Source organism: Lytechinus pictus, chromosome 8 (assembly GCF_037042905.1).
Source record: "Lytechinus pictus isolate F3 Inbred chromosome 8, Lp3.0, whole genome shotgun sequence".
Classification (NCBI taxonomy): Eukaryota; Metazoa; Echinodermata; class Echinoidea; order Temnopleuroida; family Toxopneustidae; genus Lytechinus; species Lytechinus pictus.
The window spans coordinates 24,946,168-24,971,424 of NC_087252.1; the positions used below are offsets into that span (position 1 = coordinate 24,946,168).

Below are 25,257 nucleotides of genomic sequence, written 5' to 3' on the forward strand. Positions count from 1 at the left end.
CTATTACCACTGGATTAGTTAGTTAATGTAATGCGATCTGATGCGACGCGATTTTTCAAAAAATCACATTTTTTATTACATATATAAAAGTTCCAAGTAGTAAAATTATTATGTATAAAGTTTGGCATGATGTTAGGAATACTGACGTCATTACGATTTGGAATTGAATTTGTTTTTGTTCATTCAGGGAGGCTCAAACTAGACTGAATTTTGATTTCAGTAGTCCTACCACTATTCTGGTCTCTGATCCATAAGACTTTATTAGTTGGAATGTCCATATCAAATGTTATCATGTTTTCTCTGAAAGTCGGATCGCAACAAACCGCATATTTTAAGCCGGGCTTAATGAATTGAATGGTCTTGTGGTGCCACCCGACCATGTCATGCTCTCAATACTATCTACTGTGTCTTCGCGTGCAGCGCCCCCAAGTAGAACAGTGTTTACTTCACTGACGGGTTACCCTTGGTACACAAAATTCCTGAATATACATGTAGATAAATAATTAGATACCTGAACAATTTGTTGTTAATTTATTTCATTTATTGTAGGAGAATGCACGGATCAACAGTTCCGATGTACTAACGGCACATGTATCCCGGGTCACCAGAGATGTAATTACTTTGAAGATTGCCTGGATGGGTCCGACGAGAGTCAAGCAGAATGCGGTAAGCTAGTCTCTCGTAATAAAGGGTGTATCTAAAAAAAAGGTAATCAAAGTTCAAAGGTCAGCTATATCAAACTACGTACTTTATTCCATGACGAATGACCATGGTAATGATATACATATATGTGTGTGAAAATAGGTGTGTGTGGGTGTGTATGTGCACTTAAAGTGCTTATAAAAGTGGTTGCAATGTATTAAGCACGTAATACAGGGTGTTTAAAAAAAAAAAAAGTAAATCAAAGTTCAAAGGTCAGCTAAATCAAGAGTACATACTTTATTCCATGATAAATGGCTATGGAAATGATATACATATATGTGTGTATAAATAGGGTGTCTGTTTGTGTGTGTGAGTGTAAAGGGCTTAGAGAAATGGTTGCAATATGAAGTGCGTATACAAGGTTCTTCAAAAAAAGGGTAACAAAAAGTTGTAACCATTACAAGGTGTTCTGAAAAAAAGGTAACCAAAGTTCAAAGGCCAGCTATATCAAGAATACAAGGGTGATTCTTGTGATTTCTAACGGCAATACTGTGCAACTCATCAATTTTAATTTGACACCAGCTTGCTTGCGTTAACTTTGACGGTAAGGATACAGAACCTATATGTACTTTTTCTAAGTTTTTGGTTTTTAAATACCAAACCAACTTTGTTGTAAGTTCTTGGGATCATCAGGGCTTTTTAAAATGTTTATTGTTAATCTGGCAGCTGCAACTTTTGTTGTATTGCCTATAGGAACTGTGTATATGGGTTTGCTTAATACAATATACACGTACAAGTAAATGGGCTGTCACACCTCATGTGTCGCACAAAAGAATCAACTTGCAAACTTGATTATTTACTTGCTTATGATATACTCTTGTACATGTATTATCTCCTTTTCTGCTCTACCTTTATACTTTTGTTCCCTCACTCTCTCTGTCTTTTATACATGTAGGCCCGGTATTGTTGCTGGAGATTATGTTGTGTATGATTATGATTTGATGAAGATGCTGATGATGATGATGTTGATGATGATGAATGACGACGATGATGATGATGACGACGACAACGATGATGATTGTGGTGGTGATGATGGAGATAATGATGGTGATGATTGTGGTGAGGATGGTGATGGTGATGATGATGATGATGTTGATGATGCTGATATGATGATCATAACGATGATGATGAAGATCATGTTGATGATCATGATGATGACACGATGGTAATCCTATTTGATGATGATATTGATTTTCTGCTCTCGATAAACGTGTTTCTCTCCCCCTCTCTTACTTTCCCTCATATAGGACCCTGCAATACCCTGGATTCCTACACTTGCAATGCCGGTAACTGCATCCCTCTCTACTGGCGGTGTGATTTCTACATTGACTGTTACGATGGCGATGATGAAATGCAATGCCATTTCCTCAATGATCCAAGTAAGACCTCCGTAATTGATTGATTGAATTATTTATTAAGCATTATTTAAACAGGGTAACCCCATCAGTAGTCAAATACTGTTGTAATTGTTGTACATAAAACAAAACAAAATGCAACTTCAATACAAATGTAAATACAAATTCTAAACATAAACATAAACAGATGGAAATTTCAGATGTGCAGCATCTACAGTAAGAATGGAAAATTGTATAGAAAATGGAGAACAATGGTGTAACCCAGAACAGGATGTAGAAAGCTATAGGGGGAGGCGATAGGGGAATTGGCTTTAGGTGAACAATAAGCACTTCGCATGAGGAATTATCTTTTTAAAGGAAGTAGAAAGATGATTTAAATTAATGTGAAATATTGAAAAAATATTATGATCTCATCCAGCTAGGTTATGCTTGTATCTCATCTTTTAAAGTCTTGTTGCAATTGAAAAATTCTGATGGTGTATTATTTGTTTTATTCTTTTAATCATTGTTACAGCCAACATCACATTGGCAATTGGTGAAAAAACCAACATCACCTCCCAGAACTGGCCCGACTCGGCCGACCCGGCCATCTACCAACTCTGGCATATCACGGCCCCCGAGGGTGCGCTGATCCACTTTGACTTCCTTGATTACGACCTCGGCGTCCAGTCCTTCATCGTCTTCTCCGATGGTCATATGGTGGGGGACCACTCCAATGAATGGGCGTACTATGGCTACCGGTTCAATCCCGGAGTGCTCCTCTCTCACAATAACACCATCTCGGTGCAGTATTTTAGCGGAGCCTACGTCGGAACCCGCGGCTTTTTCATCTCGATGAGGGCAGTGCATGGTGGTATGTTCTTAGAAAAAAATAATAAATAAATATTGTGAAGTTGATTTCTGTAGATTTTTCAGCACTATGAGCCGTGGCCATGGGCCACTTTTCGTCATTTTATGATGGCAACATCAGGTTTAAAGAAAAAAAAAAAGATTTTGTATGCATGTGCTGAAAAGAATAAAATTTGCTGAGGTTGTTTCACTTGATGTTCAGGCTACATCATGGTATGCAAAAAGAGAATAAGAAAAATAAAATCTTTCATCTATCTTGACAAGATATGAAAGGGAATATGATATTATGTTTTTAAAAGAATCTTGGAAGCTACATGTACCTTGACTACATTTCAGGCTATTGGTGGTGTTCTCTAAAAAAGATTTAAAATCTATCTTTTTTAATGTCAGCTGGACTAGATTTCAGGCTGTAAGATGTTATGTTCTAAAAGGGAGGAAATTAACGACCTTTGAGCTAGTTTGACTAGATTTTCAGGCAATATGATGGTATGTTCTTTTTTTTAAAAATTGTTGAGTTGGTATGACCAGATTTTTAGGCAACGTGTATGTGGTCATGGTCATGGATGAGAAAAGTGGATGAAGTGAAAATGAGACCATCTTGGCATTTGACTGAATGAAAATTAGACTAAAGTGGGTACCAGACCAAACGGTACTTAGACCAAATGTATAGTAGACCAAATGAATTAAGGCTATTTGAGAAATACAGTAGGCCAAATGCATGTGGGCCAATTGAATATAAATAGTGATAGGAGTTTTGTTTTAAAATAGCATGAGAACTAGGATTAGGCGGTATGTGTACATGAACAGTATATTGAAATCATCCGATATTTTCAATTTTTGCTCAGGCCATGTCCATCCTGCGTGTGCGGACACAGCTTATCAATGCGCTGTTGATTCTGAGTGCATCCCCCGATGGTGGTTATGTGACGGGTATCCAGATTGCTTAGAAGGAGAAGATGAAGCAAACTGCACATACTCCCCTTCAGGTAAGTCTTTGCCTTTCTCGAGCTGGTGATGATGAGATGGTGGTGATGATGAGATGGTGGTGATGATGGTGATGATGATGGTTGTGATGATGATGGTGGTGGTGGTGATGGTGGTGATGATGATTAGGATGATGGTGGTGGTGGTGATGGTGGTCATGATGATGGTGATGATGGTGTTGATGAAGATTATGAAGAGTGTATTGGTGACAATGATGATTATTATGATGGTGATAACCATGGTGATGATATTTATGATTATAATATTGATGCTCATAAAAACAAGAATAGTGTCTTTTCTTAACCTTTTGTTAGTGATAATTGATGTGATGCAATCCCCAAATGAGGAATTTGTACATGTTTTTCTCCCCCTTTTTTTTCAAATGACAATTTTTTTTAAATAATTAAATCTTTGTTTATAGTTTAAACAAATTTAATAAACTTGCAGGTGAACAGAAATGTCAAAGGGATAAGCAATGCCTTTTTTATCTCTTGAAGAAGGTTGTTAGAATTCTTTTGAAAGAAAATTATGAAAACCAATTTTTCTTCTCTTTAATACAGGAGAGTGTGGTGTCCATGCAGATGAGTACAAATGCAATAACACAGACGTATGCTTCCCGGGTGCTTTCAGATGTGACTACATGCCAGATTGCCCAGAACATGATGATGAATTCAACTGTAAGTTGTTGGCCAGAATTTGTCAAAAAGTTAGGTCAGGTTCCTGATGATGATGATGGTGTTGATGATGATGATGATGATGATTATGGTGATGATTGTGTCTATGATAATGATGATGAAGATGATGATGAAGAAGATGAGGATGATTATGGTGGTGGTGGTGGTTTGGTGATGATGATGATGATGGTGATGCTGATGATGGTGATGGTGATGATGATGATGATGATGATGGTGATGATGATGATGATGATGATGATGATGTTGATGATGATGATGATGGTGATGATGATGGTGATGATGATGATAAAGATAATGATGATGATGATGTTGATGGTGATGATGATGATGGTGATGATGATGATGGTGATGATGATGATGATGTTGATGGTGATGATGATGGTGATGCTGATGATGGTGATGGTGATGATGATGGTGATGATGGTGATGCTGATGATGGTGATGATGATGATGGTGATGATGATGATGATGTTGATGGTGATGATGTTGATGATGATGATGATGGTGATGATGATGATGATAAAGATAATGATGATGATGATAAAGATAATGATGATGATGATGATGATGGCGGTGGTGGTGGTGATAAGGATGATGGTGATGGTGTTGGTGGTTGTGCATGGTGGTAGTGGTGATGTTTAAAATGGGAAAATGGTGAGGATGACAATGATAATGATGATGACAATGCTGCTGCTGATGATGATGGTGATGATGATGATGGTTATGGTGATTGTTTTTGTAATACTGACGATGATGATGATTATGGTAATGATTGTGGTAGTAATGGTGGTAATGTTGATGATGTTGATGATAATGGTAATAGTGGTATTGATGGTGATAACTTTTGTGGTGATAATGATGGTGATGATAATATGGTGATGGTGGTGGATATGATGATTATGGTGATGATGATAATGTGGATTGGATGGCTTTTTAAGGTTTGATTGTGTTTTTGTTTACATTACCATAAGAATTACCATGGCTCAACTTGCCCCATGTTTGCTGGCTCAACTTACCCCAGTCCGAACTTTTTCCACATTTCTTATGTATCCATCATGTAAAAGACTGACAAGAATGAAGATCCATACCTGGACTTACAATGTTGTTCTTATGCTTTATTATATGTAAAGAAGTGTGTGTGTAAAAAACACTTATCTATTTCACACCCTTTTTTATTTTTTTGGCTGAAATTTGTATTTTTCCCTCTAAAAATATACTTTTTGTTTCAAAGTTGAAAACAATGTGGTGGGGTTAAGGGTTATGCAATGGGTCATCAATACATGACACCACCACAATGTCTGACTCATTCATTATTGGCCTGGGGGCGGTGGCTCAACTTGCCCCTATGCTCAACTTACCCCGCCTTCCCCTACATGTTAAAGTGTCACAAAGTAACATAAATTGGCAATGTTGACTTAGAGGGAATGTAATATTTCCTGTCTGATAAATCGTTGTGATCTCTCTTTCACCGCATCCGAAAAAAGGTAATTGCACAGGGAATGAATTCAAATGCTTGAGGAATGGTCAATGTCTTCCAAACCACTTTGCATGTGATTTCTACTACAACTGTGGCCCGGAAGACAGATCAGATGAAATCGAAGGATGCGGAACACCGAATTCATTAAGTGAGTACCGTAGTCAAGAAGTCCTTTAAAGATAGACTAGATAATAATAATAGGCATTTATATAGCGCCATCTATCTAGAAATATTCTATTCCGAGGCGCGTTGTTATTATTATTATTACCCCGGCTTTAGCTCGAGCTGCCTTTCAGCGCTCATGCATTCAAGGAATTAATCCTGCCGGGTACCCATTCACCTCACCTGGGTCGAGTGCAGCACAATGTGGATACATTTCTTGCTGAAGGAAATTACGCAATGGCTGGGATTCGAACCCACGACCCTCTGTTTCTAAGTCAGAAGACTTATCCACTGGGCCACAACGCTCCACCGATGGCACATATACTCGACTTTTAATGAGGGTACAAAATATTAGTTTGAGAGATCGCAAAACAAAAGATGAAATGTATGGAGATCTGCTACCTATCTCCACCTCGGTAATTAAACGTAGTATGAGATTTGCTGGTCACTGTTTTCGCAGTGAGAAGGAAGTTATTTCCGATGTAATTTTGTTGTGCCTCCCTCATAAAACCAGAGGACGGGGTCATTTAAATTTTGTTGATTACATATGAAGGAATACAAATAATTTGTTACATGATTTACCAACTCTTATGTCAGATTACAATTTCATAATCATCCTTACCGTTATCTTTGCAGTTACAAAGAACCTTCAACTTGAACAGCTTTACACCATCTTATCGACCAACTACCCAAACCCTTACCCACCAAGAGACTATCTGGTCTACATCATCTCTGTCCCTGATGATTATGTTGTCCGTGTGATATTCAACGATTTCTCCATCGATTGGAAAGGTTTCCTTGCATTCGGTCACGGCAGTGATTACCACGATCACGACCAAGCTTTTGCCGTGTACAACCATCATGACAAGAATCCTGTGAACTTCTACACACCCACCAATCAGTTCTATATTGTCTTCCATGGCGGTCCCTATGGGCAATCCACTGGTTACAATATCAGTATGATCCCGATAGAAAAAGCAGGTGTGTATAACCTTTAGCACAGACATGGATTTCAATGTGTGGGACTGTACTTAGACTAATGTGGATGTGGATCTCTTATATCGCTTTGTCTTACGATGTCTTATTTCTTGCCTCATTGTGTCTTCTTCTTGCGTAATAAGAAAAAACAGTTGCAATGTCAATATATACTTGTGATTTCAAAAATAATTATATTCCATATAAAAAGTCCAGATTATTTTGTATGCGGCTAGCTGTTAAGATATATTTGGAACCTCAATTAGTTATTCATTCAAGGGAATATACACACATAACCACACATTGATTTCCTGCAGGCTACTGTTCCTTTTCATTACTTTGTTTGTATTTTGCCTTATATTGTAATATTGTCGTTGAACATTTGAAATTAAATAGACTTTTTATCAGTCAATAAATTAGGTGAAGATCTTAGAGATACTTTCTTGAAAGAAAAAGAGAATTATGTTTTCATTTGGTCTGGTTAAAGGTCTCAATCACAAAGTTTTTAAAAATCATTCTTGTCATTGTCAAGCTCTTTCCCAGCACACACCTGTACAAGGGAAAGTTTTGAGCCAAATCTTGGTTTAAGGGGCCTTTCCCTTTTATACCTCCGCCCAGCCAAGGTGGTTGTTGGTGCATGGTTTTATGTTTTGGGGAAGTCTGTCTGTCTGTCTGTCCAACCTGTAGTCATTCTTGTGATCACTAAAGAACCTTTGATGCATCAACCTCAAATTTGGTTCATGTATGCATGTTGTAATTGCCATGATCTGATTTGCTTTTAAGGCCAAGAGGTTAAAGGTCACATACATGTACAGTTGGTCATTGAATTATCATGTTCATTGAAGTCAGTGTATTATTGCCCTGTTTCTGAATTTTTAGGAACCAGATGAATAATACATTGACTTCAGTGGGGCTAATTATTTATTCATGATTTGATATCGTGGGCCCAATGGACCGATTCCCACCATATTTTGGTAGTGGGGGTTTTTCATCATGCTCTACCAAAATATGGTATAAAAAACGCTGATATGCAAAAAGTGAAAATTGATGACGTCACACTTCGGTACTCTATACCTAAAAATACTTGGCTCCTAAAATCCAGGTAAGGCATGAACTACAAGCGTGGCCCATCTGACTGGATTTGCCATGGATGCATATAGGAGCAAAAAGTCTAATTGGAATCTTGAGGTTAAAGGTCAAAGAGGTCATTATATGGCTTTTTCATAACTTGCTTTAGTAAGCCTTTATTGCCTTTCTCTTCTAGCTACCTCGAGGTGATCCCACCTAGTATAGATTTGTTCAAAGTATTCTTATAGGAGCAAGTAAAGATATTAGATTTAAGGGTCATGAGGTCAATAGTCAAAGGTCACAGAGGTCATTGTATGATGTCATGCCTGTCCCACTTCTTTTTCAACTACGTTCTCCAAATGTGATCGAATTCATATTCACATAGGAATAAATAAGATGAGAATAGATTTAGCGGTCATGAGGTCAAAGGTCATTATATAGCTATACATGTATCTCACTTTTCTTTCAGCCACTCCAACTGGGATCCCACCTGGTTCATGACATTAGGTCAATGTATTCATATAGGAGTAAATAAGATAAAAACAAATCTGAGGGTCATATGAGGTCAAAGGTCACAAAGGTCATTTAGATTTATCCCACTTTTTTCTTTCTTTCACCGGGTATATTATATTCAGGGGCCGCTGAACGGTTTTCAAAGTGGGGGGCTGAGCCAAAAGTGGGGGGGCTGACCATGCAAAATATCACAATCATATGGTCATTTTTACGTCAGTGTATTCATATAAGAATAACTAAGATAAGAATATGGGTCATGAGGTCAAAGGTCACAAATGTCATTTTATAACTTTATCCCACTTTTCTTCTTTCAGCCACTCCAACTGTGATTCCACCTGGTACGTGTGAGCCAGGGCAGTTTGCTTGCTTTGACGGAACGTGCTACCCTGGGATATATGAGTGTGATGACATCGTTGACTGTGATCAAGGCGAAGATGAGGCAAGGTGTTACGCAACCGGAGGTAAGTTTTTTTTCCCCTATCAGATTTCGGGCAAGACTAATTTACCGTTAGGCCATAAAAAGCCAATCAGCGCTCACTATTTCGCACCAGTCTGCTTACGCGCCCTTTGTTATATTCTATTGATGTGTTCGCTTCCATTCATTTGTGCGTCATCCTCTGAAGAGTGCACAACGAAAAGCTTTAGTATGGCTCTTCTTCATGCTATTTTCAAATTTTGTTCTACCAAACGACTATATGTTTACAGTATTCTATCATTAATTCTGTTTTTTTTTTGTTTTTTTTTAAATTGACTTTTTCATTACGTGTTTCCCCTTTTTAAAAAATACCCCACCAGCTTATAACACAGGAACCCCATTGCCTTGCATGTTACATGTATGTCCATGGGAGCTCAAGTGGGGTATTTAATTACCACCCCACTTTCAGATTTTGGGAGAGTGTTCATTTCTCTCGTTTAAACTTGGGAGGGGTGGACTGACAGCTGATGAGAGCTGATAACACACAGCAACCACAGGCAACAGGCGATGACCACAGCGGTGGAGTTGGATTGCAGCTGTCTATCTTACATGCTGATATCAGGGATAGGGGGGGGTGGTGGAATGGTTAGGAACTCGAAATCGGGGTTTTGTGGTTTAAACGAGAATTTTCCTCATGTTATTGTTAAAACAGAGCTGCCACCTATTTGAAAAAGTCATAATTGTCAGGATTGTCCTGATACATATCATAAAAGTACACTACTCACAATGTAGCATTATTGGTAGGAAACCTGGGCCCCGTCTTACAAAGTGTTACGATTGATCCAATCAATCTCAACTGTATGGAAATCCATCCTTACCATAATTTCTTTCTACATGAAATTTGCACAATCTCCTTTATAGTAAAACAATCACACTGAATTTTAAACAGAATGATAAATGTATGCATGTACATCATATCTAGAAAATATTTTGAACAAACATACGTTTTAGATTTTGATGTTGCTGGCCGTCCATAGATGTGGGTGATCGGATCAATCGCAACTCTTTGGCCAGATTTGAGTAGGTGTAGAATTGAGGTGATGCTATACAAAAGGTGCTGGTTGGTACGTGTATCAACTGGCTTTAAAGTGATTGGTTAACATTGGTTTGACTTTAAAAGAATCTGAGCTAGAAGGTCACACTTGTCACCTGTGTCTGATATTTTACAAAAATGAAGCCCAGACAAAATTGCATTCGAAAATAATTATTTAGTGCTTCAAAAATTGAAATATAAAGTGACCGAAAACACCATCTTAATTTCATCCCATACACTTATGTGTACTATTTAGGCGTCTATAAGACGCCTATTTACAAAATCGGGGTTTGCCTTGTAGTTTTAGCTTTTCATTCTCAATAATGGTTGTTTTCAGGGTTTATTAGTTCTAATACATGCACTTGTACACATGTTTTATCTTGGTTTGAGAATTTTTTAAATCGGCTGCTCACAAAGTTAAACAATACCTTTAATTGTTTTTCTGTTCTCAGGTACCTGTCAGTCGCATCAATTCACATGTAACGATGGTTCTTGTATCCATGGCGACTGGAGGTGTGATGAATTCTTTGACTGTGCTGGCGGAGAAGATGAACAAGATTGTCGTAAGTTAGAGAAGTCAGTTCATCGTTTTCTAAAATGCCAATTCTGTGGCAGCATTTCATGAAAGGACTCGTCGGACGTTTTATCTGACAAGTCCTCTTTTATCCAACAGTTACCATAGGAACACTGCTTCTCAGCCAATCAAAATCAATCAAACTTGTAAATTCTGACAACTTATTGGACCACAAATGTTGATGAAGTGCTCGGTAGACCTCTAAACCCTTCAATATTTTGAGGAAAGAATATGATTTTTTACCAATTCTGAGCTGTTTCATTACAATTTACCTATTTTTCTTGATTACTTTTGCTGCACAATCCTATGAAAAAAGCTAGTTTTTCTTATTTTTGGGTAAATTATCCCTATTTTCTAACAGCAGGGGTTGGGAGGTTTGCATTTTTTTGTGTTCTTCATTGTTGTAGACATCGTGTTCTGTGTTCTTAGGTAGCATGTACAAAACATGCGGGTAAAGCAGTTATAGATAATGAATATCTGAAAAAAGGTAAGTTTCCATGCAGATAAAGCTTGGCAAACACATGCTAAACATTGGAAAGAGGTTTGATGATTGAATTGTTTTATTACTATTGTCACATTCTGTTTGTCTGTCCTGGATATTACATAAAAATAAAGATTTTTGTTTGTTTGTTCCTTCTAGCCTTCAGATGCTTCCCAGGCCAGTTTCAATGTGAGGTAACTGAAACGTGTATTCCGCAGGGATTCACTTGCGACTACTATCCCGACTGCGCTGACGGCGCGGATGAGAAAATTTGTGGTAGTGAGTAAATTTACCTGTTGACTACTGAATTATTTTATTCCCACAGGCTTTCTGTAATTTAAGTTAGCAACAGGATTCTATTTAGGATTTCAAGTTAGAATATTTATGTTGATTAGGGATATGAAAAAGAAGTAATTCTGAGTTGGTTTGAGGTGGCTGGTCTGCGGGATTGGGGTGACCGAAGAAGACATGGAAGAAGCAAGTGGTGATGGAGGGTAGGAGGGTTGAGCTAGGAGATGGAGAATGCACTGAATAGAGTAACGTGGAGAGACAGGGCGAGGGTGATCTCTGTGAGTGCTAGCTGAATCCGGCCAACCCCATAATCGGGGACTAAATCAAATTTAAAACCTAGATGAATGACTTAGAAGACCAATTACTATTTTTTGGTTTTTGGTACTTACACATACCCTTCCCAGGCAACTTATTGTTGGTTTAGGGGTGATGGGTCATACATGGCTACCTGAACAGAAGCACACATGGCTACACAAACAAAGCATAAATAGTATCTCATGTGACCCAGGCTATCAAATTCTCTTCTTTTTATTCCACTTTTATAGCATGTGGAGCAGGATTTTTCAATTGCAGTGACGGGGCCTGCATCCCAGACTACTACGTTTGTGATGCATACAACGACTGTTTGACGGCGTTGGACGAGGATAGCTGTGGTACCATCGAAAACACTGGTAAGAATGTTGTATACGTAAATCTTTGCTTAAAAGTTGAATTAAAGTTCGAAATTGTGATAAACATGTATGTGGCAACAATTGAATATATATGTATTAAAAAGGGTGATAGATTTTAAGGAAACATGACAAAAAAAAACACTACTGTGTTTTGTTTTTGGTTTATGGGCTATGATTATCATTAATAATAGTTTGGTTTCCCTGGGGAGCATTCCAACAAGAGTTCCAAGACTCGTTTGCTGGGCATACTACATACTTCTAAGGCTTGTGCATCCTACCGGGTACCCATTTAACACGTGGGTGGAGAATGGCAAAGTATGACATGAAAGAAAAGGATAAATTAGGACTTCCATTAGTATTGTGTGAAGAGATAGCTCTTGATTTCAATACTTTATGTTTGTTTTACAGAATATATCACTCTTGGCGTCGGAGAGGAGCAAACCATCCAATCACCTGGCTATCCCAATGCCTCTGCCCACGATGCGCATTGCTACCTCGAATGGATCGTCAACGTTCCCGACGGCTATGCCATTCACCTAGTCGTCAACGACTTCTCGATACCTCCCGCGGCCTGGCTTCAGATGGGTACCGGTGACGATGCCGACAACGACACCAGCCGCTATGCTGTTTACTATGCCAGCACCAACCCGAGGGAGATCGTCCTCCCTGATAGCACCGCCTGGATCTCGTACCACTGCGGAGCGATCGGGTTGGCGCGAGGTTTCTCTATTACGATCAGACCCACAGATATAACTAGTAGGTGTCATTTCATTATTGTTAGGCAACTTGTCAAAAGTGTGTGCCTCGTCTTCTTTTGACAGGAATCCCATTTTAATGCCGCTATGCGTCTTTTCATAGCGGCTTCCTGCATTCTCCACTGCTATCTCTATGAGGAAGTGTGAGGATTGGTAACGAAAAGCCGCTTGCAAGATTCCTGTCCGAAAGATACAATGCTGACTTTGACAAGGTGTCTCATTGTATGTTGCCATGCTTTTGTACAGTGCATATTACAAGGAAGGTTGTCCATATTTTGAGGGTTCATGTTACAAAATTAATAAGCGAAATGCTTAGTCTTGTATTCAGATCACTTCTAAGCAATTTACTTTATCAAGCAAAATTCATGAAATATATTTACTTGTTGCGATTGTGAATGTACACCTGTGCGCAACCTGGTTGACTGGGCGCATGTACATTTGTGAACTGCACACTAACCAGACTTCTGCCAGGTAGGGGGCGGACTTAGGCTTAAGCAAAACACCTAGCTAAAAGGGCAATGGAATAAGACTCCATCCTCAGTATACTTTCTAAAACTAGTTTGGTGGAAACCGGTTCAGAATACCATTTTGGAAGATTGCTTCACTGGCATTCCCATCTGATCACCCAAAAGTTGTTTTCAGTAACTTTTCACAGAAAGCGATCTTGTTGTCATAGGAACGCTCTGAGTTTTGCATAAAATTTGAAACCCCAGCGTAGGTATTCTTCACACAACATCTGCAAAGAATGTTTCCTATCAAACTGTTGTGTCCTCACCTATGCTTAAACTAGTTTAACAAGGTAGAGTGATCTTGAAAACTACATAGCAAGGTGGTTATTCTGAACCGATTTGGAAGATTGCTTCCATGCAAGACCGCTTTGAGCGTTCATATTTCATGTTAATCTAACTTCCAGAAAAGTAGTTTTAGAACTGCAATGAGAACAGGGTCTGTGATGGATAAGTGAAAGCAGAATACTGAGTAAAATATGTAAAATTCTGGCTTAAGTCAGTATTGAATTTAATTCCAGCCCTGTTACTTGATTTGACTTATAGGCCCGTATTCTGAAGTCAGTTTTAACTTAGACCACGGTCTAACTCTGTGCTAGATTTATAGGGAGCCAAAAATTCAAAAATTATGTTTATATTTTAAATTTCTTATGTTTACTATTTTGTTTCCTTTTGCTTTCATCATGAAGAAAAATACTTCAGTTATCATTCCCAGACAATTATGAACAATTTGGGTGTCATAGGAGTTAATAAATTGAATGTGTACTGTTAGGGATTTGTGCTCCAATTGGCTATCCATAGTTAAACCACAACTTTAAACCAGGGTTTAATTTAGACCCGAGTTCAGAATACGGGCCATACACTGCAAAGCTGACAGTTGTAATTTGATTCTCTATATTTTCCAGCTCATAACTACACTGCCTGTGAGGCGGGTGAATTCCAGTGCAACGATGGCCACTGTATCCCGTCTCATTATCTCTGTGATGATTTCAAGGATTGTTCGCAAGAAGAGGATGAGAACCATCTCTTGGGTCGTGTAAACTGCTCATCGTTTAACCACTGTAAGTACATGTGTGTATCATTGGTGATAAAATACAAATAATGCACAGTTAGACAAAGAATTATCTCGTATATGCAGAAGTAAATGCACCATGCATCAAAATCCTTGCCCAGGGCCCTGTTGCATAAAATTTATAATTATGGTAACTTTGCCATCCATTGGTAACTACCATGGTAACAATGCTCATCAGCCAATCAAAATCAAGGATAGTACCTTTTGTGCAACAGGGCCCTGGTCTTTTCTTTGGAAGAAGGCATACTGTGGTTTACATGGCATCTCATTTTTACGCGTTATTGGGAAAATGATGCACCGGAAATGCAGAGTGCTGCACTGACACTACAGTAACTATACAGTGCTGCACCTAAATAGCACGGCTGGAAGGCTACATAGAATTAAATCGTGAACATGTGACTTGCATACACATTTATTCTTGACTACATCCTTTAACTTGTTCTATAATAGATATTGATAATAGACAGTATGATAATAATAATAAAGTGATAATGCATGTACATGTAGTAGCAGTGATGAAAATTGTGCCCTATGACGTCAATGCCATTACAGTGAGAATTTTATCATACATGTATATATGTGTATACATGAGACGGTCCCCAAGGTTAGCTATTGTCCCCTCTTTTCTTTTGCTTCTAGATGAGTGTGGAACCTTTGCTACAGAGTCACAGTATGAATGCCCATCAGGACTTTGTATACATTCTGACTGGAGATGTGATGGCGATTTTGATTGTCCATCAGGCGCAGACGAAACAATGTGCGGTAAGTTCACGTTTTAGGACACAATTTAGGAGCAATGTCCAAAAGTTGCAAAGGTGGTTCATGATTTTGGAGAAATTTAGAGATTGAAGTCAATTGTACAAATGTATAATTTCCTATTTTCTGACATGAGTTAATCCAAAAATGAATAATTCCTTATTTGCACCAAAGAAGTGTTAATGGGCTAGCGTCATTAGCGCTGTAGATGGTGTGTTTTCTTGATAGATGTACAAAGGGGTAGTGTCACATGGGGGGGGGGGGGGTGGTGGGAAGTGGGAGCAAGATGATGTAAAGTGACAACTATAGCTATTTCTTTTTTTCTCAGGTGGGTGAAAGGTTATATAATAAAGTGACTTCTTTCGTCTTTATACTCTTCTTCTTTTTCGTTTTCATTTTTTGCCCTCATAAACAATTCACAGTGTTATATCCACACCGTCCGGTGCTCAAGTAACACCCGACGGGGGCAATTCAACGTCATGCAAGGCACGGCCCCCACAGTATACAGATAGTGACATGGAATGAGTGCAAGGGTTCGGGATTTCGCATGAGGTGAAAGAAAGATGCTCTCTTCAATGAGGCGTTAGCAAAGTTGAATAGAGCATCTCTTTCTTTCACCGAATGCGAAATCTCGCACCATTGCACGAATAAGAATATTCGCTATTTGTGTTGTACAATGCCGTAGAATCTAGCAAAATATGAACAAAACAAGAGTTTTCCCTGCAGTAATCTATGAAAAGGGAGCAAAATATTGAAAGCAAAAAGCAAAATCCCACAAGCGCACATGACTGACCTTGGGCAGCATTGCGCATTTAGCCAGCAGGCCAGTATGTGTATTGCACCTTCGTTTTTACTGAGCGCAATGAATTAAATCGTATTGTGATGTCACTTCCTAAAGCCATGCAACAGTACATTTTGGATGGTATGTCGTGTGTGCAGCGGTACAAATGTTTGACATTCAGCCTCCCATTTGCTCAGGTACAACAAGCTAAGTGGGCGTTGTACAAATGTGAAATGTTGTCTTGTTGCCTCATAGGACCTTGTCAGGAGACGGAGTTTGAATGCCCCCACCAACAATGCATCTCGGGAAATTTTAGATGTAATTTCTTCCTAAATTGCCTGGATGGCTTTGACGATGAACTCAACTGTGGAACACCGGATACTACAAGTAAGCTGACTTCTCAAAAGTTGTATTTGGCAGAATTTAAATAATAACTAAATTAGTATTATTGTTATTAGTATTATTATTATCATTATTGTTATTTTTATTATTATCAGTAGTAGTAGTAGTAGTGTTGTAGTAGTATTTTTTATTGTTATTAGTATTATTATCATTATTATTATTATTACTATTACTATTGTTTTTGTTGTTTTTTTTTGTCGTTATTATTAATATTTTCATCATTGACATATTTTTTTTGCAATTTCTTGATTGTAGAACCCTAGAGATGGAAGTAGGGTAATACATATGACAAGGTGTTAGTTTTATCATGTTATACTGTATAAATAATAAAAATTAACTGCTTTATATTTAAATAACTCTTTTTTTCATGTTTCCTTTTCCATAAAATCACAAAATTACAAAACAAATTGAGGTGCAATTTGATCCTGTACAGTGTATCTGAATATGCAGATACATTGTGGTTGTGTTTTAAAAAATATTTTTTAATAATTATATTTTCATTTGATAAGTCTTATCAGCTCTAAAACATGAAAGGGCTTTATAGTAAATGTGTGAGAGATTATTTACTTTGGCTTTTCCTTTTCCCTTTGCAGCTTACATCTACCTTAGACAGAACAGCACAAACATAACGTCTGTAAACTACCCCTATGACTACGAATCAAACGAGAATTACGAGATAATCGTCAGCGTTGATCCGGAGCGAGCGATCCGCGTGATCTTCTACGACATCAATCTCAGTATTGACACCTACTTGGCTTTTGGGCATGGTAACAACCCTGAGGACTTCGACAATCTTTTTGAGTCGTATTCTCATCAATCTACCGTGCCCGCCGAGTTCAATTCAATCACCAACGAGATGTTTATCAAGTTTCACTCTGGGCGGTATGGAGGAATGGCCGGCTATTTGATAGGGTTAGAAGATGTAGACCCAACAGGTGAGAAATAGTAGTAGTAGTAGTAGTCGTAGTATTAGTAGTAGCTGTAGAAGTAGTAGTAGTAGTAGTAGGAGTGGTAGTTGTAGTAGTGTAGTAGTAGTGTAGTAGTAGTAGAAGTAGTAGTAGTAGTAGTAGTAGTAGTAGTAGTAGTAGTAGTAGTAGTAGTAGTAGTAGTAGTAGCAGTAGTAGCAGTAGTAGTAGTAGTAGTAGTAGCAGTAGTAGCAGTAGTAGCAGTAGTAGCAGCAGCAGCAGCAGCAGCAGCAGCAGCAGCAGTAGTAATATTATTATTATTAGTAGTAGTAGTAGTAGTAGTACTAGTAGTATTTGTTGAATATGAGACTATGCTTTTCCATGTCTTATGTATTCTAATGAAATAAATATTTGTATATCTCTGTTTGGGCCTGGGTATGTAATAATAACATTAATATCTGGTTACTTATAATGTGTTTTAGACATACATTATACATATCTAAGCACTTACAGAGTTATCATTACCCCAGTCATGGTATGCACATCCTCCACTCCCTGGGGAGTATTCCAGCCTGTCACCATCATACTGGACATCCTATATTGATTTTTACATCCTACCGGGTACCCATTTTGTACCTGGGTGGAGAGTGGCTAAGTGTGGATTAATGCCTTCCCTTTTGCCTTTGAAAATAATTATATTTATATATATATATATGAATTATATTCTTTATCTCCCATTTTTACCCCTTCATGCAGATACAACCTTTGCACCATGTGCTGAGGGTCGATTCCAATGTCCCGGTGACGGGGCGTGTATACCCCTCATTTGGGAATGTGATGGTGTAACTGATTGCGGATTCGCCGGAGATGAAATCAACTGCCAAGTCCCAGAAGGTAGGTCCTGCTGAGCCCTGTAACACAATGGTTAGCGATTGATCGTAAGCTTGATTTTCACGATTGATACTACACTGTAGTCAATGCAATCAATCGTAGAAAAATGGACTACGATCATTGCTAAGCTTTGTGGTATGGGCCCCACGGGTCTGTTACACAAAAAGTCGCCAGTGATCCAATCAACCACAACTATGGATGGCCAGCAACGTCAACATTTAAAATGCAAATTTGTTCAAAATATATTCTAGATATATCATACATGCATCGTTCTCTTGACGATTCAGTGTGATTCTCTTTGTCTACTAAGGAGGTTGTAGAAAAAATTATGGTATGGATGGATTGCCATACAGTTGATATTGATTGGATCCAGGATTTTCCAAACCGCAGGGGGGGGGGGGGCATTTTCATGCAGAAAAAAAATTAACAACCCCAAACAGGTCTTCACTCCCAATTAAATGGTGATTTATATAAAAACCAAAAAAAAGGTCCTCAATGGCATAAGCATTATATATTTCCCTATCAAATATTTGTTATGGCTCTCAATAGTGGGGGGGGGGGGCAGAAGCCAGATGTGCTATTACCCGGATCCGCCACTGTTGCAGCCCTAACCCTTCAACTTTGACAAAATAAAGCCTGGAGCACATATCGTGTCAGCTGTTTGTAATTTAGGAATAATTTCGGGCACAACTGGGACCCGTTGCATTATACTTTTGCCATAAAAAAACTCTGGCAAACAAAACTCTGTCATTGAAAATTAGGTCAGCATTTTTTTTTATGGTGGTTATTTTCAGGCGAACTCTGCCAGGAGCACCACTTCACCTGCAATAACTCGCAGTGCATCCGTGCCAGTTGGGAATGTGACAACGTTGAAGACTGTTCTGATGGTAGTGACGAGGAAAACTGCCGTAAGTACCCTTTTCCATGCTTTCTGACCTAGAAGTTAAAGGGGAGCGAATTGTGAGTGGTCTGTCACTGACTGTGTGTAAATAGGTAGTCTGAAAATCTACTTTTCATATAACTATTAATAATTCAGAGAATAACTTAGCCCATGATATACAAGAGAGTTTTCGCATTCACTATAGGGCAGCTCTGTACAATCCACTGATTCCTTTGAAAATGCAAGTAAAATCACAATGGAGAGCTGAGAGGCTTTTGTCGAAAGTTGGATGACTGGGACAGCAGATCATCTGAAGATTTGCACTGGAGGAACAATTGCAAATATGCCGTTGTCCAGAGTCAAAAGACAACACTGCTATCCCAGTCCACCAACTTTCGACAAAAGCCTCTCAGCTCTCTATTGTGATATGACTTGCATTTTCAAAGGAATTGATGCGTTGTAGAGAGCGGCGTCGTAGTAAATGCGAAAACTCTCTATTATTTGTATGGAGAAACCAAAATTTTCTCTGCAGGAAAAGTACCCTGTTTATAGCTACTTGGTAACACTCTTCTTGTAGTATGAATGTAATGAGTACTGATTTAGTGTGTTACCTGTCAAGTGGGTTTATATGACAAGACTATACTGTTGAGAATGATGCATTGTGGGTGAGGAGCCTGGCCAGATATGAGTAGCTGAGGACTTGAGGTGGCTCCTTGTTCGTATTTGCGTTAATTGGCACTTGGTTTAGACCCGCTTTGTCTACTTTCCATTTGGTCTAATGCCATTCCGTCTATCAACATTTTGTCTTAACAACCATTTGGTCCAATAACCATTTGGTCCAATCATCACTTCGTCTAATCACCATTTTGTCTATGACCATTTCGTCTCGTAACCAGTTGGTCTAATATCCATTTCATTTTCATTTATTTTGCACAATTTAACACTTAGTCCAATTAGACCAAATGGTGTATATGGACTAAATGGCTATTGGACCAACCAGAATTATTAGACGGAATGGCATTAGACTAAATGAAAGTGGACCATGTGGTAAGTGGACAAACTGATGGTATACCAAATGATAATAGACGAGTTGGCAATTGGACGAATGGGCATTAGACGAATTGGAAATAAACCCATCCCACATAGTCCAATCCCGCACTTGTATATCTTTTGACGAGTTTAGATATTGGTAACAATCGTCTTGTCATTTTCCCTGTTCTTTCATTCTCTTGTAGCTTTCTTGGGGTGTGGCGATTCTCCGTTTCTGTTTGAATGTTCTGCCAGCCAACAATGCATCCTTGGCTTTCGAACATGTAACCACGTGGCAGACTGTGACTTGGGTGAAGATGAGGCTGGTTGTGGTAAGTATATTCATGGAGAGTGATGATGGTGATGATGATGATGATGGTGATGATGATGGTGATGATGATGATGATGGTGATGATGATGGTGATGGTGATGATGATGATGATGATGATGATGATGATGATAATGATGGTGGTCATGATGATGATGATGGTGGTCATGATGATGATGATGGTGATGATGGTGATGATGATGATGATGATGATGGTGATGGTGGTGATGATGATGATGATGATGGTGGTGATGATGATGATGATGATGATGATGATGATGATGATGATGATGATGATGGTGATGATGATGAATTTGGCCCATTTCCAAGAAACAAAATGAGAATTTTTAAAATCAGAACAAAGAACAACGATCACTTTAAATACCTGTACGTCTTTCCGATGTGTTAAGCGCAATTTAAAAGCGGGTATGATTATTTGTTTTATTACTGAACATTATTGCATAATAATGTTGCATATTATTATACCCCCGCCAAACAAAGTTTAAAGGGGGTATTTACTGTACATGTAGGAATCAGTGGGCGGCCGGGCGGTCGGTTAGTTGCAAAATTTGCGCATCAAACTACTTCCTCAGTTTATAAACAATACTCATGAAACTTGAAAAACATATTGGTGTAAAGGTAAAAATGTGCAAGACATATATTTTGCATGTGTAGGAAATTGTGTTGCCATGGTGGTAACTAACAATATTATATTATGGGAAAAATATGGTAAAAATCTTGCAGTTCAAAGTACTTCCTCAGTTTTCAACAAATTGTCATGAAATTTGGTACACACATCGATCTTGAGATAAAGATGTGCAAGACATATATTTTATTTGTGTGAGAAATCATGTTGCCATGGTAATGACAGATAATATAGTGAAAATCGGGTGAAAATCTTGCGGTTTTAATTACTTCTATCAGTTTTCAACCGATTCTCATGAAATTTGGCTCACACATTGGTCTTGAAAAACATGTTGGTGTAAAGGTAAAAATGTGCAGAACATACTTTTCCATATGTCAGAAATTGTGTTGCCATGGTAACAACATAGTATATGTCAAAAATTAGGCCAAAATCTTGTGGTTTGAACTATTTCATAAGTTTTTAACCAATTCTTGTGGTAATTAGCTCACACATAGGTCTTTGGGTAAAGATGAGCAAGACTTTTTTTTTTACTATGTGTTGGAAAATGTTGCCTTGGTAATGGCGTAAGGTGGGGGTATTTATCACCTTCAGTGATAGTTCTAGTTATATCTTACTTGATATTTGACCAGGTGACTGTCAAGATGGGTTCTTTACGTGTTCCAATGGAGGCTGTGTTCCAGAGTACTGGCGCTGCGACGGGGATAACGATTGCTTTGATGGTGGCGATGAGAGGAACTGTGGTGTCATCGGAACTATCGGTATGTGAATAATATGATAAATGCATAGAGAAAAGCAATGGAAATTAGACATCAACTTAGATAGCTCAATAGCTCTACTGAAATCCATCAAAAGCTTTAGTCAAATCGTTTTGTTTTCCCGCCAAAATTGAAATTCAACAATCTTTTAGGATTAAAATTCTTGCTTGAAACAAGCACTTGAAAGCAAGGCATGTCAAATTTCAACTAGAGTGGAAGGAAATTCTAAGAATTCACCCCCCCCCCCCCGGAAAAAATAAAATCATATAGCACAAGAACATTTCTAGTCATATGATCTATTAGAGTGTATTGTCTGTCATAGACGTTGACATCCTTTATAAAATGTCCCCCAGGTTGTAATTTGTAAGTATGATTGTATTTTCAGAGAACATCGTTCTAACTCAGGGCGAGACACAGCAAGTCAGCTCACCAGGCTTTCCGATGCGCTACGAATCCCTCTGCTACGTCGGTTGGCAAGTCACCGTTCCGGTCGATCGTTACGTGCGCTTTGAGTTCGTGGGCTTCGATCTGGCTCTGGCATCGTATGTCACCGTGGGAACGGGCCTTAACCACAGTGACCATGACACGATCATAGCTGAATTTCATCACAGCCACGAGCCGAGGCAATATGTCGTCCAAAGCAACGAGGCCTGGCTTGAATTCCACTGCGGACCGTTCGGAGGTGGAGACGGGTTCCAAATTATTATATCGGCCGTTGATCCAGACAGTGAGTGTTGCACGAAACTTATTTGCAATTGATCGCCAGTATTGATTGCAAATTTACGATTGATAGATCATTTTTAGTGTGGCCTATTCATACTTTTACATTGCAAGAAGAGCAGCTTCTCCCATATACATGTACAGTGTATCATGAAGTAAAAAAATCAATGAAATGTCATTTTAAAAAAATATAGAATATCATTTTTATTGTGCCTTCAGTCTATCAACACACAAATCATTCAACATCCATTCCTGAAAAAACAAGAATTTTTCATGAACCATTGAAAAATTGACATTTATGCAGTTTATATTACATAGCAAGTAGGGCAGCTGCTCCTAGCTGACACCATATATCAAAAGTATAAATTCTAATAATTTTCTCAATATTTGATGGATTTTCCTCAAACCTTCAGCAGTATTTTTTTTTATTTGGTATTTTTACACAAAATTTTTGTCGGGGTGAACTTCCCCCTTAATAAAATCTTTCATTTTTGTGCCTTATTTCTCCAACAGCTTACATCCATCCAACTTGCCCTAGCAATGAGTTTCAGTGTTCTGACGGGAATTGCATCGAGACCTTTGATCTTTGTAACGGAGTAAAGGATTGTTTGGGAGGAGAGGACGAAGATCAAGACTGCGATAATTTTGATCATTGTAAGTACATGCTTTATGCCCCTACACCAAAAAAAATGAATGAATGAATGATTAAAATGACTTTTCTATGAGTACATAGATAAATGAATAAATGAATGAATAAATAAGTAAATAAGTAAATAAATAAATAAATAAATAAATGAATGAATGAATGAGTGAGTGAGTGAGTGAGTGAGTGAGTGAGTGAGTGAGTGAGTGGGTGGGTGGGTGGGTGGGTGAGTGAGTGAGTGAGTGAGTGAGTGAGTGAGTGAGTGAGTGAGTGAATGAATGAATGAATGAATGAATGAATGAATGAATGAATGAATGAATGAATAAAATAAATAAATAAGTAAATAAATAATGAAAATGAATAAATACAAATTAGTTGAATATCTTTATTTATAGTATATATTTTTATAATAAAGAAAAATTAAAGAAAAAATAATAATTTAAGAAGAAGCAAGAGAAAATAGAGGAGAAGAAGGAGGAGATGGAGGAGGAGGGGGGAGAAGCAAGAAGAAGGAAGCATCAGAATTGGAGTCTTTTTTATTTTATTTTTTGCATTATTCTATGAACTTTGATATTCATATAACTCTGCCTATAGTAAGTTGAACCTTTTGGGACAGGAGAAATTGGACTTCGAAGTGTTCTGTAACACGTGTTTTTGATAATCTGGAGGGTGTTTCACAAAGATTTAAGTACGACTTAGAGTCGCACTTAAATGCAGACGTTTACATGATATGCAACGCGCAATCTTCTTGATTAATACGCAGTATTGCTCGTCCTCTTGGCATGATCTGACCAATGCGTTCATGCCTTTTTATACAACATGCAACTAGGCATTTAAGTGCGACTCTAAGTCATACTTAAATCTTTGTGAAACACCCCCAAGATCTAAAAAGTGCTTTGACTTCGGCAATTATTCGACTTATGAAAGGGCGACTTCTGAAGAGTTACCTGTATATACATGTACATTGTAGCTTACTCCAGTGTGAGTTTTCAACCAAAGTTTTTCTTCATTCTATTCATAGCCGACTGCGGAACCAATGACGACAAATTTGTGTGTCATACTCCGCTAGGTCCCTATTGCATCTATCCACAGTACAGGTGTGATGGGATACGGGATTGTTTCTATAGTGAGGATGAAACAGATTGTGGTGAGTATTCCCTGCTTTTTACTATCCACTTATGAATAATAATATAAATAATATAGGATTTGTATAGTGCAGGTTTCCACCCTGCTAGGTGCTCAAGGCGCTCCTATATTACCCCGGCTAAGCTGGTCTACCGATTCCGGTGCGCACAGCTTTTTTGAGGAATTACTTCCTGCCGGTACCCATTTACCTCACCTGGGTTGAGTGCAGCACAATGTGGGTAAATTTCTTGCTGAAGGAAAACCCACCATGGCTGGGAATCGAACCCACGTCCCTCAGATTGAAAGATGATAGTCTTAACCATGGAGTGCAGCAAACAAATATTTAAGTTTTGAAGGTTTCCATGGTGAAGCAGAAGATCGTAGTGGTTTCACAATACACCATGTATTCTTTCGTGGGCATATATTGGTCCTGAAAAGGACCACCCAAACTTGACTTTTCAAAAAGCGTATTCTTGTCAACTTAAGAAGAATGATCAAAAGATGAAAAAGCAGGCTATATAGACTCATTCATGGTGCCGAATTGACTGCGGTTTGCTGAAACGTCGAGTTTGGGTGGTCCTTTTCAGGACCAACTTATGCCCACGAAAGAATACATGGTGAACCATCAAACAAATATTTTCGATCAATTAAACATTTATGTTCCTATTTTACAATTGATAAATCAATTGAAGCACATTAGTTTACATGCCTTGTAATCAATTACTGATATTGATCGCAAGACCTGTGCTTGATTTGGG

General features: G+C 38.3%; 1 protein-coding gene across 1 annotated transcript in view; it reads left to right on the plus strand.

Moving 5' to 3' along the window:
- The window catches only part of LOC135155122 (low-density lipoprotein receptor-related protein 2-like), a 70,570-nt gene that overhangs the window by 34,861 nt on the left and 10,452 nt on the right, over positions 1 to 25,257 (plus strand). The window contains exons 22-44 of the mRNA XM_064103836.1: positions 550 to 666; positions 1,950 to 2,081; positions 2,572 to 2,910; positions 3,752 to 3,892; positions 4,451 to 4,567; positions 6,070 to 6,210; positions 6,861 to 7,205; positions 9,095 to 9,241; positions 10,741 to 10,851; positions 11,503 to 11,622; positions 12,180 to 12,305; positions 12,714 to 13,061; positions 14,472 to 14,627; positions 15,278 to 15,400; positions 16,431 to 16,562; positions 17,171 to 17,512; positions 18,239 to 18,376; positions 19,168 to 19,281; positions 20,489 to 20,614; positions 21,886 to 22,014; positions 22,397 to 22,738; positions 23,245 to 23,385; positions 24,396 to 24,521. Coding sequence (XP_063959906.1) covers positions 550 to 666; positions 1,950 to 2,081; positions 2,572 to 2,910; positions 3,752 to 3,892; positions 4,451 to 4,567; positions 6,070 to 6,210; positions 6,861 to 7,205; positions 9,095 to 9,241; positions 10,741 to 10,851; positions 11,503 to 11,622; positions 12,180 to 12,305; positions 12,714 to 13,061; positions 14,472 to 14,627; positions 15,278 to 15,400; positions 16,431 to 16,562; positions 17,171 to 17,512; positions 18,239 to 18,376; positions 19,168 to 19,281; positions 20,489 to 20,614; positions 21,886 to 22,014; positions 22,397 to 22,738; positions 23,245 to 23,385; positions 24,396 to 24,521 — 4,053 coding nt within the window. The remainder of the gene's footprint in view (positions 1 to 549; positions 667 to 1,949; positions 2,082 to 2,571; positions 2,911 to 3,751; positions 3,893 to 4,450; positions 4,568 to 6,069; positions 6,211 to 6,860; positions 7,206 to 9,094; positions 9,242 to 10,740; positions 10,852 to 11,502; positions 11,623 to 12,179; positions 12,306 to 12,713; positions 13,062 to 14,471; positions 14,628 to 15,277; positions 15,401 to 16,430; positions 16,563 to 17,170; positions 17,513 to 18,238; positions 18,377 to 19,167; positions 19,282 to 20,488; positions 20,615 to 21,885; positions 22,015 to 22,396; positions 22,739 to 23,244; positions 23,386 to 24,395; positions 24,522 to 25,257) is intronic.